This window comes from Manis pentadactyla, chromosome 18, assembly GCF_030020395.1.
Source record: "Manis pentadactyla isolate mManPen7 chromosome 18, mManPen7.hap1, whole genome shotgun sequence".
In the NCBI taxonomy this organism is placed as follows: Eukaryota; Metazoa; Chordata; class Mammalia; order Pholidota; family Manidae; genus Manis; species Manis pentadactyla.
Window position 1 is genome coordinate 15,462,775 of NC_080036.1, and position 15,567 is coordinate 15,478,341.

General features: G+C 41.4%; 1 protein-coding gene across 5 annotated transcripts in view; it reads right to left on the reverse strand.

The window, feature by feature from the left end:
• The window catches only part of OTUD7A (OTU deubiquitinase 7A), a 344,700-nt gene that overhangs the window by 122,389 nt on the left and 206,744 nt on the right, over positions 1-15,567 (reverse strand). For all 5 annotated transcript variants that reach the window (XM_057494657.1, XM_057494658.1, XM_036878692.2 and 2 more), the window contains 2 exons: positions 10,895-10,988; positions 9,271-9,425 (listed from right to left, as the gene is read on the reverse strand). In XM_057494657.1, coding sequence (XP_057350640.1) covers positions 9,271-9,421 — 151 coding nt within the window. In that variant the 5' untranslated portion in view covers positions 9,422-9,425; positions 10,895-10,988. The remainder of the gene's footprint in view (positions 1-9,270; positions 9,426-10,894; positions 10,989-15,567) is intronic.

A 15,567-nucleotide genomic window follows, 5' to 3' on the forward strand; every position in this document is an offset into this window, starting at 1 on the left:
CAAAACTACTAGAACAAATATCCGAATTCAGCAAAGTTGCAGGATACAAAATTAATACACAGAAATCTGTTGCTTTCCTATACACTACCAATGAACTAGCAGAAAGAGAAATCAGGAAAACAATTCCATTCACAATTGCATCAAAAAGAATAAAATGCCTAGGAATAAACCTAACCAAGAAAGTGAAAGACCTATACCCTGAAAACTACAAGACACTCTTAAGAGAAATTAAAGAGGACACTTAACAAATGGAAAATCATCCAGTGCTCTTGGGTAGAAAGAATTAATATTGTCAAAATGGCCATCCTGCCTAAGGCAATCTACAGATTCAATGCAATCCCTATCAAGATACCAATAGCATTCTTCAACAAACTGGAACAAAAAATTCTAAAATTCATATGGAACCACAAAAGACCCTGAATAGCCAAAGCAATCCTGAGAAGGAATAATAAAGCAGGGCGGGATCTTGCTTCCCAACTTCAAGCTCTACTACAAAGCCACAGCAATCAAGACAATTTGGTATTGGCACAAGAACAGACCCACAGACCACTGGAACAGAATAGATAGTCCAGATATTAACCCAAACATATATGGTCAATTACTATATGATAAAGGAGCCATGGATATATAATGGGGAAATGACAACCTCTTCAACAGCTGGTATTGGCAAAACTGGATAGCTACATGTAAGAAAATGAAACTGGATCATTGTCTAACCCCACACAAAGGTAAATTCGAAATGGATCAAAGACCTGATGTGAGTCATGAAACCATAAAACTCTTAGAAAAAAACATAGGCAAAAATCTCTTGGACATAAACATAAGCAACATCTTCATGAACATATCTCCCCAGGCAAGGGAAACAAAAGCAAAAATGAACAAGTGCGACTATATCAAGGTGAAAAGCTTCTGTACAGTAAAGGGCTCCATCAATAGAACAAAAAGACATCCTACAGTATGGGAGAATATATTCATAAATGACATATCTGATAAAGGGTTGACATCCAAAATATATAAAGAGCTCACACACCTCAAGAAACAAAAAGCAAATAAGCCACTTAAAAAATGGGAAGAGGATCTGAACAGACACTTCTCCAAAGAAGAAATTCAGATGGCCAACAGGCATATGAAAAGATGCTCCACATGGCTAATCATCAGACAAATGTAAATTAAAACCACAATAAGATATCACCTCACACCAGTAGGGATGGCCACCATTCAAAAGACAAACAACAACAAATGTTGGCGAGGATGTGGAGAACAGGGAACCCTCCTACACTGCTGGTGGTAATGTAAATTAGTTCAACCATTGTGGAAAGCAGTATGGAGGTTCCTCAAAAAACTCAAAATAGAAAAACCATTTGACCCAGGAATTTCACTCCCAGGAATTTACCCTAAGAATGCAGGAGCCCAGTTTGGAAAAATGCAGACATATGCACCCCTATGATTTTCATAGCACTATTTACAATAGTGGAGAAATGGAAGCAACCTAAGTGTTCATCAGTAGATGAATGGATAAAGAAGATGTGGTACATATACACAATGGAATATTATTCAGCCATAAGAAGAAAACAAATCATGACAATTTGTAACAACATGGATGGAGCTAGAGGGTATTATGCTCAGTAAAATAAGCCAGGCAGAGAAAGACAAGTATCAAATAATTTCACTCATCTGTGGAGTATAAGAACAAAGCAAAAACTGAAGGAACAAAACAGCAGTAGACTCACAGAACCCAAGAATGAACTAACAGTTACCAAAGGGAAAGGGACTGGGGGGGATGGGTGGGAAGGGAGGGATAAGGAGAAAAGGGGGCATTATGATTAGCACATATAATATAGTGGGGAGGGAAATGGGAAAGGGAGTATATACAGAGAAGACAAGTAATGATTCTATAGTATCTTATTACACTGATGGACAGTGACTGTAATGGGGTCTGTGGGGGTGACTTGATAATAGGGGGAGTCTAGTAACCATAATGTTCAAGTAATTGTACATTAATGATATCAAAATTTAAAAAATAAAAAAAAGAAATGAACTGCTGATAACCTCAACATGGATGAATCAGTGAAACATGCTTCCTTCTGCTCAGCAAAAAAAAAAAAAAGATAAGGTAATTTTCTGAATCGGAAAAAAGTTTGCAAACCACATATCTGATAAGGTGTTAATATACAAAATATGTAAGGAACCCATACAACTCAGCAGCAAAAACTCCCAAATAATCCAAATAAAATGGGCAAAGGATCTGGATAGACATTTTTCCAAAGAAGACATACTAATGGCTAACTAACAGGCACATGACAGAGTGTTCAACCTTATTAATCATCAGGCAAATGCAAATCAAAATCATAATGACATATCACCTCACACCTGTTAAGATGACTATCAACAAAAAGATAAAAGGTAACAAAATGGTGAAAATGTGGAGAAAAGGGAACTCATGCACTGTTGGTGGGATCATAAGTTGGTGCAGCCACTATGGAAAACAGTATGGAGGTTCCTCAAAAAATTAAAAGTAGAACTACCATATGACACAGCAATTCAATTTCTAGAAATATATCTGAAGGAAACAAAAACACTATGTTGAAGAGATATTTGCACTCCTGTGCTCACAGAAGCATTATTTACAGTAGCCAAGACATGGAAACAACCTAAGTATTCATTGATGGACAAATGGATAAAGATGTTGTCGTATATAAATATAATGGAATATTACTCAGGCATAAAAAAGAAGAAATTCCCACATATGTGACTACATGGATGGACCTTGAGGGATTACAATAAGCAAAGTAACTGAAACAGACAAAAAAATACTATATGATTTCATTTATATGTGAAATCTTTAAAAAAACCTCATAGAAAAATCACAAAAAATCAGATTTGTGATTACCAGAGATGGTGGTTGAGGGGCAGGAGAACTGGATGAAGGTGGTAAAAGGTAAAAATTTACAGTTATAAGAAAAACAATTATGAACCCAACACAGAACATAACGTGTAATAAGCAGATATTAACAAACCTGAACAGAGAAACAGACAGCAATACAATAATAGCAGGGTACTTCAGTATTACACCTTCAACAATGGATAGATCATGCAGACAGAAAATTCCATAAGGAAACATAGGATTTAAATCTGTACATGTTAGACCACATGGACCTAATCGATGTATGCAGAACATTCCACTCAACAGCAACAAAATACACATTCTTCTCTAGCACAAATAGAACATTATCCAGGATAAATCATATGTTAGGCCATAAAAAATGTCTTAGGAAATTTAAAAAGACTGAAATCATACCAAGTATCTTTTCTGATCATGATTGTATGAAACAAGAATTCAATTACAAGAATAAAACTGGTAAAATTAACAAATATGTGGAGGTTAAAAAGCATGCCCTGAACTATCAATGGTTCAATGAAGAAATAAAAAAATCTTGAAATGAATGAAAACAGAAACACAACATACCAAAACTTATGGGATGCAGTAAAAGCAGTTCTAAGAAGGAAGTTGATAGTGATAAATGCCTACATTAGAAAAATAAAGATCACTAATAAACAACGTACTTTACACCTTAAGGAACTAGAAACAAATTGTATGAAAACTAAGTCCATAGTTAATGTAAAGAAGGAAATAACAAATATCAGAGTAGAAAAAATGAAATAGAAACCAGAAAAATAGTAAGGATTAATGTAAGAGCTGTTTTTTTTGAAAATATAAAAGAGAAATCTTTAGCTCAACTCCCAAGATACAAAGACAGAAAGAAGACACAAATAAAATTATAAATGAAAGAAGAGATATTACCACTGATATCACAGAAACACAAAGGATCATGAGACTACTATAGGTTAACAAATTGGGCAACCTAGAAGAAATGGATAAATTCCTAAAAAACATAAAACTTAACCAAGACTCAATCATTAAGAAATATAAAATATGAATATACTAATTACTATAAAGAAATATAGGGATTGAATCAGTAATCAAAAACCTCACAACAAAGAAAAGTCTAGGACTAGATGTCTTAATTCATGAATTCTACCAAACATTTAAAGAACTAATACCAATTCTTTTCAAACTCTTCTTGAAAAAGAAAAGGAAAGAATACTTTCAAAATCATTTCATGAGGCCAACATTACCAGAGAAGGACATTGCAAGCAAAGCATATTATTGGCCAATATCCCTGGTGAACACAGATGCAAAAATCCTCAACAAAACATTAGTAAACTGAATTCACCAATAAATTAAAAGTATTACACACCATGATCAAGTGAGGTTCATTCTAGGAATAAACCATCCAGGAATGCAAGGATGGTTCTCACCCACTGATCAGTCAATACAATACATTAAATTAATAAATGTAGGATAAATACCATATGATCCTCTCAATAGATGAAAAAAACACAATGAAATTCAACATCCTTTCATGACAAAAACCCCAATAAACTGAGTACAGAGAAAACATACCTTAACATAATAAAGCCCATATATGACAAAGCAACAGCTAACATACTCAATGGTGAAAAGATAAAAGATTTTCCTCTAAGATCAGAAAGAAGACAAAGATACCCATTCTCACCAATTTTACTCAACACAGTAACAGGGGGCTAGCCAGGGCAATCAGACAAGAAAGAAAATTAACAGGCATCAAAATCAGAAAGAAAAAAGTGAAATTGTCTCAATCTACAGATAATATGATATTATATAAAGAAAACCTTAAGAGTCTACAAAAAAACTGTTGGAATTGATAAACAAATTCAGTAAATTTTCAGGATGTAAAATCAATATTTTAAAACAAAAGTCAGTTGCCTTTCTGTATACCACAAAAATTATCATAGAGAAATTAAAACAATACCTTTTATAATAGCATCAAAAACAAAAGAATATTTAGGAATAAATATAATCATGGAGGTCAAAGATCTGCCTACTTGAAACAATGACTTGTATGAATTAAGAAGAAGACACAAATAAATGGAGATATATTCTGTGTTCTTAGGTTGGAAGAATTAATATTGTTAAAATGTCCATACTACCCAAAGCCATATACAGATTCAATGCAATCCTACCAATTCAATGCAATCCTACAAAATTCTGATGACATTCTTTTCACAGAAGAGGAAAAAAATCCTAAAATTTGTATGGAATCACAAAAGATCCCAAACAGCCAAAGCAATTCTAAGAAAGAACAAAGCTGGGGTTATCCCACTTCTTGAGTTCAAACTGTATTACAAAACTACAATATGGTATTAGCTCAAATACAGACACATAGGTCAGTGGAACTGAATAGAAAGCCTCCAAATAAACCCATGTATATATGATCAACTAATCCCCTATAAAGGTGCCAACTATACACAATGGGGACAGGATAATCTCTTCAACAAATGGTGCTGGGAAAAATGGACTGCCACATGCAAAAGAATGAAATTGGACCCTTACATTTCACCATACATAAAAATCAACTCAAAATGGGTTAAAGACTTGAATCTAAATCCAAAACCATAGAATTCCTAGAAAAAAATAGGGGTTCAGGTCCTTGACCTTGGTCTCAGTAATGACTTTCAAGATTTGACACCAAAAGCAAAAATAAACAAATAGGACTACATCAAAATAAGCTTCTGCACAGCAAAGGAATGACATCTATCAACAAAAAGAAAAGTCATCCTATGGAATTGAAGAACATATTTGCAAACCACATATCTAATAAGGGGTTAATATCCAAAATATATATAAAAAGCACAAGCAATTCAATAGCAAGTAAATAACCCAATTTAAAAATGGCCAAAGGATGTGGAGAGAAGGGAACTCCTGTGTACTGTTGGTGGGAATATAAAGTAGTACAGACAGTTTGGAGGTACCTCAAGAAATGAAAATACATTATGATCCCAGCAATCCCACCTCGGGGTATATATATTCTAAGAAAACAAAATCCTTATCCCAAAGAGAGCTCTCATGTTCACTGCAGCATTATTCACAATAACCAAGGTACGGAAACAGCATAAATACCCATTGATGGATGAAGGAACAAAAATATATATATACACAATGGAATACTATTCAGCCTTAAAAATGAAGGAAATATTGTCATTTGGGACAACATGGATTAACCAGAGGGCATTATGTTAAGTGGCATAAGCCAGACAAGGACAGATATTGCATGGTATCACTTATATGTAGAATATTTTTTTAAAAAGCCCAACTTACAGAAATGGAGAATAGAAAATTGTTAATAGGGGCTGGTAGGTGGGGTAAATAGGGAGAGGTTGTTAAAGGGTACAAACTTTCAGTTATAAGATGAGAACGTCTGAGGGTCTAATGTATACCATGACTACATAGTCTATAACATTGTAATATATAATGGAAATTTTCTAAGGGGGTAGAACTTAAATTTTCTCACCAAAAAATAAAAAAGGTAAATATATGAGACTATGGATGTGTTAATTGACTTGATAAGGGAATCCTTTCAATATATATACATAAATCAAATCATCATATGTACACTTGAAATATCTTGCATTTTTACTTGTCCATTAGGTACCAATACAGCTGAAAAAAAATCTTTCCCTAACTCAAAGGCACAAAAATTTTCTCCTATGCTTTTTTCCTAAAAGATTTTTGAGCTTTGGGTGTTACATTTAGGTCTGTTATCCAATTTTTGAGGTATGTGAGGTATGGATAAAGTTGTTTTTTTTTTGCAAATGAATATTCAATCATTCCACTAATGTGTTGAAAAGATTACCCTTTCTACACTGAATTGCCTTTGTGTCTTTATTGAGTTCCAGTAGTGTACATATGCGAACATTTCTTGGTTTTTCAATGTTTCATTGATCCACTTCCTTTTGTGCTAATTCCACACTCCTTTGATTATTAAACCTTCATGTTGAGTCTTAATATAAGATATTGTTAGCCTCCAGCTTTGTTCTAATTTCTCAAACTTGTTTTTTCTAGGTCTTTGCATTTCTCTTTGGAATATTAAAGTAGTTTATCAGATTCTGCAAGAAAAAGCTGCTGAGATTATGAGTGGGATTGCATTGAATTTAAAGATCAATTTGGGAAAATTGACATCTTAATAACATTGAGTCTTCTTTACCATGGACATGCTACATCTCTCCCTTTATTAGGTCTTTAATTTTTCTAAGCAATGCTTCATAGTTTCAGCATATAAACACATCTTTCTTACACATTTTTGTCAGATTTATCCCTAAGTATTTCATACATTTCAACAGAAAAAAAGTTATTTTTTGAAATTTCAATTTCCAATTATTCCCTGCAAAAATATACAGAAATACAACTGACTTCTTTATTTTGATTTTGTATCCTGCAACAATGCTGAGCTCATTTATTAGTCCCAATAACTTTTTGTAAAATCCACTGGATCTTGAAGATAGGTGCACTGAAGAACCCAGGAGGAGTCCTGCCTACTCATGTGTCAGTTAGAGACATACAGGCCTCAGTGGCAGTGTGGACCCTACAGTGGCCCATGAACCATTTCTAGCCCTTCTCAGCCATGGTCCAGAAGCCCATGGAAAACACTGTCTTAAACAATAACCTACAGATGAGAGGGCCTTTGTTGGAATCCAGATTTCCAGAGTAGCAGTTCCACCACAACACTGGAGCAAATATATACAGTTTGGCCACATGGGAGAAGATTAGAGGAACACTTTGATATTACCAGTATTACCTCTCCCCCAAGGCAGCACATCTTAGTGCCAAGAGAGACCTGCTCGGCCCATGATTTTTTCTGTGGGGGAAAGTGAGAGCATGTGAGTGAGCACAGCTTCCCTAACTATGTGGGATGCTGCCAAAGAGGATAAATTCTTTGTGGTCCACCCAGACTACTGGGTCATGAGTTGCATGACTAGGTGGCAGCAGGAAGCGGGGAGAGCAGTAGACAGGACTCTTGAAGGGCATAAAGGGACACGGACCCTACTGACTGTATTGTGGGCTCCACCCAAAAGCCTGCCCACAGCCACCGGAAACAGCTCATCTGTGGATATCCCAACTGGCCGACGTGTCCCCCGACACTCCATGTGCATCCCTGCAGCCCTGCCCCACCCCGTGGCCAGCTCCCTGTGCATGCTCCTGATGGCAGTGGTGGTAAATGTGAACGGCAGCCAGCTAGTGAGCAAACACAGAGAGCTGGCCCAAATCTGCAGGCCAGGAAGAGGTCTACTTGCACATTCTGCAATTTGAGCTTTAGCACTGTCCTTGGTAAAGCAAAAGGGAGACTACTAGTGCTTAGCCTGGTGTGTTACAGGACTGAAAAGGCATACAAGTTTAAGAGAGAGCAAGAAGCATGGAACAGGTGATTCCATAGAATTTCTGAGGAAGCCTCAGAATCTTTAGCAGGGCTGACGGAGGTATTTCTCTCTTAAGGCAGTGAAAGCTGGGTGAGGTGACTCTTACTCCAAATGTGATGAAAACAATGCAAACCTTCAAGGAATATGAAAAAACAAGAAAACAGGACACCACAAAAGGATCACAATACTCTCCCAGTAACTGACCCCAAAGACATGAAGGTCTGTGATCCCCCAATAAAGAACTAAAAATAGCTGTTTTAAGGAAACACAGTGAACTATAAGAAACACAGAAAAATAACTCAACAAAATCAAGAGAACAATACTCAAAGACATAGAAATCATAAAAGAAGAACCACACAGAAATTCTGGAGCTGAAGAATACAGTGAGTGAAATGACAAATGCAATATAGAGCACCAACAGTAGAATAGGTTAAGCAGAAGAAGGACTCTAAGCTAGAAGACAGGGACTTCGAAATTGTCCAGTTTGAGAGAACAAAGGAAAAAAGAATAGAAAGAGTGAAGAAAACCTAAGTCCTCTATGGAATACCATCTAAAGAACCAATTTGTGAATTACAGGAGTTTTAGAAGGAGAAGAGAAAGAGAAGGAGGCAGAGAACTATTTAAAGAAATAATGGCTGAAAATTTTCCAAATTTGGGAAGAGATTCGGATATCTAAATCATTAAGGTCATAGGTCACCACACAAAGTCAACTTAGAGATCTTCTCAAAGATACATTATGAAACTGTCAAAAATTAAAAACAAAGAGAGACTCTTAAAAGAAGCAAAAGAAAAAAAGCTTATACCTTGTAAGAGAACGCCCTTAAAACCATCAGCAGATTTCTCAACAGAAGCCTTACAGGCCAGGAGAGAGTGGGTGATATATTCAAAGTGCTGGGGAAAAAAAAACCCTGCCAACCAAGAATACTTTACCTGGAAAAGCCGTCCTTCAGCAATGGAGGGGAGATAAGGACTTACCTTCCAGCAGGTCTCTGGCCAGACCAGGTTCTGCCCCCGTGGACCGAACAAAGTCTGACAGGACTGCGTCCATATCAAGAGTCATATGATCATGTAGAAGGGCTGCCCAACACTCAGCCGAGGTGGGGTTTGGAAGCAGGCTAGAAACCATCCATCTGCAGGAAGGAGAGAAAAGCAAAAGTGGTGGAAGTTGCCATGTGAGTGAAGCACAGGCAGAGACCCAGTGGAGAGAAGGAACCACTTTCACCAGCTGCAACATACTTTTGAGCAGGTTTGGGACAACTGCCTGATTTTTCATGTAAGATATTAAATAATAAAAGTCAAACTCAAAATCATCCCTCTGCACATGCCAACTGAGAGAAGGGGTCATTGCCAACTCTAGTGCTTCTGACCTTATGCTGGTCAAATTCCAATGACCACTGATTGAAAAGAAGGCAGACTAGATAGCTAAAAAAAGGAACCACCAGAACATAGATCAATTTGGAATTACTAGATTTCTAATCCTCTTCCAAGTTACAACGCATGTGACAAACACTTCCACCATGTAATTGTTTTGCCTGTTGTAACCCAACGGCACCTTTATCAATAAGCCAACCCACCCCATCAGCCCTCACCCCTCACGGGGCTTCTTAGGAAAGAGTCCACAGCAATCCAGAGTTGACTGAAATACCAAGCTTGCTGAAGATGACTGCTAAGGTATCTGCCATCTCTCCAAGAATTGTCATTGTCACAGTAATAATCCAACAAAATTTATCAAGGTGTCAGATTTCCTAGGTAGAATAATCCCAGTTAGAAAGGTACAACGGACATCCTACAGCATGACCACAGCCTGTACCAAACAACAACTGAGGGAAAAGAAAGCAACCAGCACCTGGCAGATGAGGGTGACTCACATTAATGAACCAGCACCGGGCCACAGAGGTCACACAATCATGGCTGATAAAGTGCAAATGCATCAGCAAATTACTGCCTGTAGGCCAAGTGTGGTCCACTACTTGTTTTTGTAAATTAAGCTGTATTAGAATGTTGCCATACCCATTCATTTACCTATTGTTTCTGGTTGCTTTTGCACATGGCTGAGAGTTGAGTAACTAGAACAGAGGCTATAAGACCCACAAAACCAAAAATATTACTGTCTGGACTGTTGCAGAACATTTCCTGAGCCCACTCTTGAGTTCATGCTGGCATAAAAAGCTCACAGAAAATTTTATACTGGCATAAAGTAAGTATGTAATTATGTATGTAATTACTTTTACAAATTGTGGCATTGAAATCCCATGCTATGAATGAGTGTCTCTGTTCCTTCTTTCAGGCTAAACCCTTGGGCACTCTGCTCTGTGGGCTGCATTCTATGCCAAGTGCTGCTGGTTTAGATCCAGGCACACTAGCTCCAGATCTGCCACTCAGATGTGCTGTGCGTGCTGTTTGACCTCTCTGAGCCCATCCGTGCATTAGTGAGAGTCGGGAGGAGGTAAGCTCATGTGAGGAGGAAGACGAGGAGGACCGGGATCAGGCAGGGAGGTCTCTGACCTCAGAGAAGGTCTCTGGTATTACACTGTCTTGCAGCTCCTAGCTGGGTGTAACTTGGGGTTGGTGTGGCTAGAAAATGAGAAAATGATTTGACCTGATGTATATGGTACCAATTAGGAGATCGTCTTCTTCCTCCTCTCATGTACCAGAGCCTCAGCCAGGAGGGTCTCGTCTTGTGTCACTTCCACCTGGGGGACAAATCAGAGAATTAGAGCACATTATTCTCCTTACCCTCGGACAGAGGCTGACGGCTTTGTGTGCTGCATCTGGGGCACGGCCAGCTGCCCATGGCATGCCACTACCTTCCTGGGCCCTACAGGTACCTGCCTACCAGCCTGCCATCAGCTCCTGAATCCCGCAGCCTTCTGCAGGGAGGGAGGGCCCAACTTCCCTCATTTTAGCAAGCACTTATATTTCAATACGTATACAGTACAGAGCTGTTTTAAACCTTACTACTAAACACCACACAATAATTTAATCTCATCTGTTTTCTTAGTGTGATAATATACACATAGCATAAAATTTACTATTTTAACCTTTTTTTAAGTGTACAATTCAGTGGCATCCGGTACATTCACACTGCGTGCAACCATCACCACCACCCACCTCCGGAACTTTGACATCTTCCCCAGCTGAAATTCTGTACCCATTAAACACTAACTCCCATCTCCCCCCACCCCCAACCGCCAGTTGACTATCTGTTTCTGAACTTGATGACTCTAGGAGCCTTTTATAAGCGAATCATGTAATATGTGTCCTGTGGTGACTGGCTTATTTTGCTCAGTTTATTTTGCTCTTCAAGGCTCATTAGTGTGGTAGCATGTATCAGAATCTCCTTCCTTTCTAAGGCTCGTCTTGGTCTGTTTGGGCGGCTATAGCAAAATACCACAAACTGGAGAGCTTAAATTAAACAATAGACATTTATTCTCCCAGTTCTAGAAGCTGGGAAGTCTGAGATCAAGGTGCTGACAATTCCAGTGTCTAATGAAAGGCCACTTCCTGGCTTGTACAGCACCAGCTTCCGGCTGTGTCCTCATGTGACTCAGAATGAGCTCTGTCTCTTTTTCTTCTCATGAAGACACTAACACCATCAGGAGGCTCTATCCTCAGGGCCTCATCTAGACCTAACTATCTGCTGGAGGCCCGCCTCCTCATACCACCACACTGGGGTTAGGGCTTCAACACATGAGTTTTGGGGGACACAAGCATGCTGTCTACAAGACTGAACAGTGTACCACTGCAAATACAGACCGCACTTTGTTATCCATTCATTCACAGCTGGACACTTGGGTTGTTTTTACCTTTTGAGTAACACAATAACACAAACATTCTGATACTTATACGAGGACGTCATGATAAGGTCTCACCGGTGTTACAGTGCAGATTTATGCCCATGCCTCCTCCTCTGGACCTTGTCCTCCATGCAAACAGGGCTTAAAGGACGGGCTAAATGACTTTCCCTCCACATTCAAGCATAAACATTTGCAGGACAAGAAGCTTCTGCATTTCCCTTCTTATTTATTAAGCCTGACGCCACCACCACCACCACCGCCTCATACTCATGCACCTTGATGATATGGCAGGAGCGGGACTGGGGGGACACGGGCTCCAGGCCACCTCAGCTGTCCTCACCTGTCATCCTGTGCCACCCCTCCAAAGCGCATTCTCGGCCCCTCGAGCTGCCTTTCACGGGCTAAGCCCCCTGTACCGCCTCCTTCTAGCCGTGTGAGCTTCGGGTCGTCATGTCCTGGCTCCGCAGTCCTGCTCACTCTTGTGCATCTGGGCCTTGGACAGAGCTGTTCTGAGGGTGTCCCCTACTGTCCTGGGAATGGTGGTGTATCAAGCTGTTCTCATTGTGACTTTGTCTTAGGGCAGCGGCACAGGGAGGGCAACAGCACTTGGCCCTGGAATTCATCCCTCGGTGCCCAGGTGGTTCTGCCACGACTGCCTACGTTTCCTTGGCCCTGCTAGTCACCTTCCTGTGCCTGTTCCCCCGCTGGTGGGATCAGAATAATAATAGTACTTCAAAGTTACACTGAAGTTTTAAGAAGGAGTTAACGCATGAAATGCACTGGCCTGTAGTACAAGCTTAATACATGTGAACTGTCACTGAATCAGTGAGAGAATTCTCAGCAGGGGCCCTGGGACCACGCTTGCCTGCCAGGTCTCCACCAAGCAGCAGTGGGCCTGCTGAAGAGCAGCTGGGCGACAGATGTTCATCGTACCCTGTATTCCCACTGCCCTTGCCAGGCCACTGTACTTCCAGCAGGAGGAAATCCCAGTGAGCTTGCGGATCCATTACAGGTAAGCACGAACTCCAGAGAAGCAGGGGCCCATTCCTGGGGACACCAGATGCATATGTCCCCTGCGCCACTGCTGCTCAGGACCAGATCGGGTGACCTGCATCCCCTTTCCTGATGTTCCCCAGTCCCCAAGTCCAGGACAGACAGACATGGAGGCCTGAGGAGCCCGCTGGAGACTGCTGGAGACCCAGGGAGGGAGGCCGGGGGGCGCTGCTCTGCACCCACCACCAAAGCCCATCCTGAGCCTCAGGCCCCGCCCTGCCAAACACAGGGCTCCGGCCAGTGAGCTGAGGACGCTTTCCACTGTAAGGTCCCACGGCTTCAGTGTCTTGAAAAGGAGAGGAGAGCAGAGACTTCTGATTCTTATGTGAAAACTGATGAAACATGAAACTGAGATCTTGCTTCTAGTTTACTTCAATGTATTCATGCACCTGCCGTTTTTCTGCTTCCGAGCTGCCTAGGAGAGAGACTCAGAGTGGGCCAGCGAGTCTCTGTGGTTTCTGCAGCAGGTAAAGGACACACCTGAGAGGCAGCATCGCTCCCGTGAGGGCCGTGGAGACGGCTCCTCACAGGCCCTACAGGGGAGCAGCCAATTGCCAGCTCTCCCCAGTGGCCACCTGGGGTGGGCGGGACCCCAGGCTCTGGCCATGAACTACCAGGACCGTGACAACTACTTTGTTGAACATCTTCTGTGTTCCTGACTCAGTGTTCCCAGTCCCCCTCTTCCGGGTGAGGTGTGGAGGCTTTGGGAAGGGAAGGGCTATGGGGGTCTTGCCAAGCTGGGCCTTGGTCTCCACATGCAGCCCTCATCCTCCTGCTACCAGAATGGTCCTGGCATGCCTTACTTGAGAATAAGTGAATTGCCGTGTCTGTGAAAGAGCTTTGTAAACACTCAGGGGCTAGACAGATATTTAAGATAATCCTCTTGTCACTGAGGGTCGGAGCCAGGGACTCTGAAGACATGATTCTCAAACTGAGGTCCTCAGACCAGCAGCTGCGGCTTCCCTGGGAACGTGCTAGGAACGTCCATCACCAGGCCCCACCCAGACCTGCTGAGTCAGATTCTCTGGGGGTGGGCGCAGCCTTGCTTGTGAATGTCCATCCAGGGACTTCGCTATGTGCGCAAACCCTGCCCCCTGCTCTCAGAGATGTGAAACTCTGTCTTGTTAATGAGCATTTCCAAAAGGTAAAAACAGTGACAGAACATCAGGACAAGCACAGTGACATTATTCTCCTTTATAATTGTGTTCTGGTGATTTCTGCCTTCCCTTTTCTCTAACTAAATTTTCCTTCCTTTCCCTCTTCAGCTGAAACACCGAGAATTGGCCAGATTTTCAGAACTCACAACTCCTATCAACAAATGCTTTCTGCCCTGATGCCCCCTCCTGTGCCCTCCCTCCAGGGCAGTTCCGGCTGCTGGTCCAGGACCTGGTGCCCAGGCCCCTCCAGGCTCCCCCTCCTTTCCAGGTTTGCTCGCGGCACAATTCCCAGCTCAGAGTTGCTCCCTCCTCACATTAACCTGTCGGACAGGCTCATGCAGGCCTGTCTGCCTGCACTTAGCACTGCTGCTCTCGGACCCCGGCCTCAGGTCTCTAGTCCCTGGCTAGGTAGGAATCACAGAGGCTCATGCTGGGTGGGCACTTCTGACTTCAATGCCACATTCTTTCCAATGTTGCTTTCACTTATCATGCAAGCAATGAACGTTCATTGAGCTGTTATTCTATTGCATCTGTGAGACTCAAATACAAGGGATTCGGAGCTCCTTGGGCCTCCTCCAGAGCTCCCTGGAAGCAGAGAGGAATGCAGAGGCAGCCAGGGACTGCTGGATTTGGGCGGCTTTCCACAGGAGGAATGGTCTAACCAGAGACACCAAAATTTCAGGGAAGAGGTGTAGCAGGACAAAGACTAAAACCACATCATGATCTCGTTTTCATTTAGTTCTGCTTCAGTGGAGCCTACATAAAACATGCCTGTACTGATTTGTCAGCAGACGCTATGACCACAGACTGGAAGGTGACAAGACGGGGTGGATGAAGACTGAGGCTTGAACTGGAGGCAGAGGCTGGCGGTCTGATCCCTGGGACAGATAAAGGAAGGGGAAGGGGGCAGGGAAAGGGGGGCAGAAGGGAGATTAAGAACCTGGAGCAGCCAACAGGCTAGTCAGCACCTTGCATATAACATCCATCTATCCCAACGGAGGGCAGCTGTCGGAGCACTTGAATCCTACATCATTCTTTCTACTCTCCAGGCTTTGCAGTGCCTGGCACACAGCACAGCCAGGACTGGGGTTAAGCAAGTAAAGCACTTAAATAGGGTGCAAAAAATCTCAGGAATCAAGATAAACAGCATTTTAATACTACATTAAAATAATCAAAGTTAGTGCAAAAAAATTTCTGATAAACAAAATATCAATATTTAAATGAAGACAGGGTCAGCCTGATTCTCCCTTTTGTCCCAGGCTCTG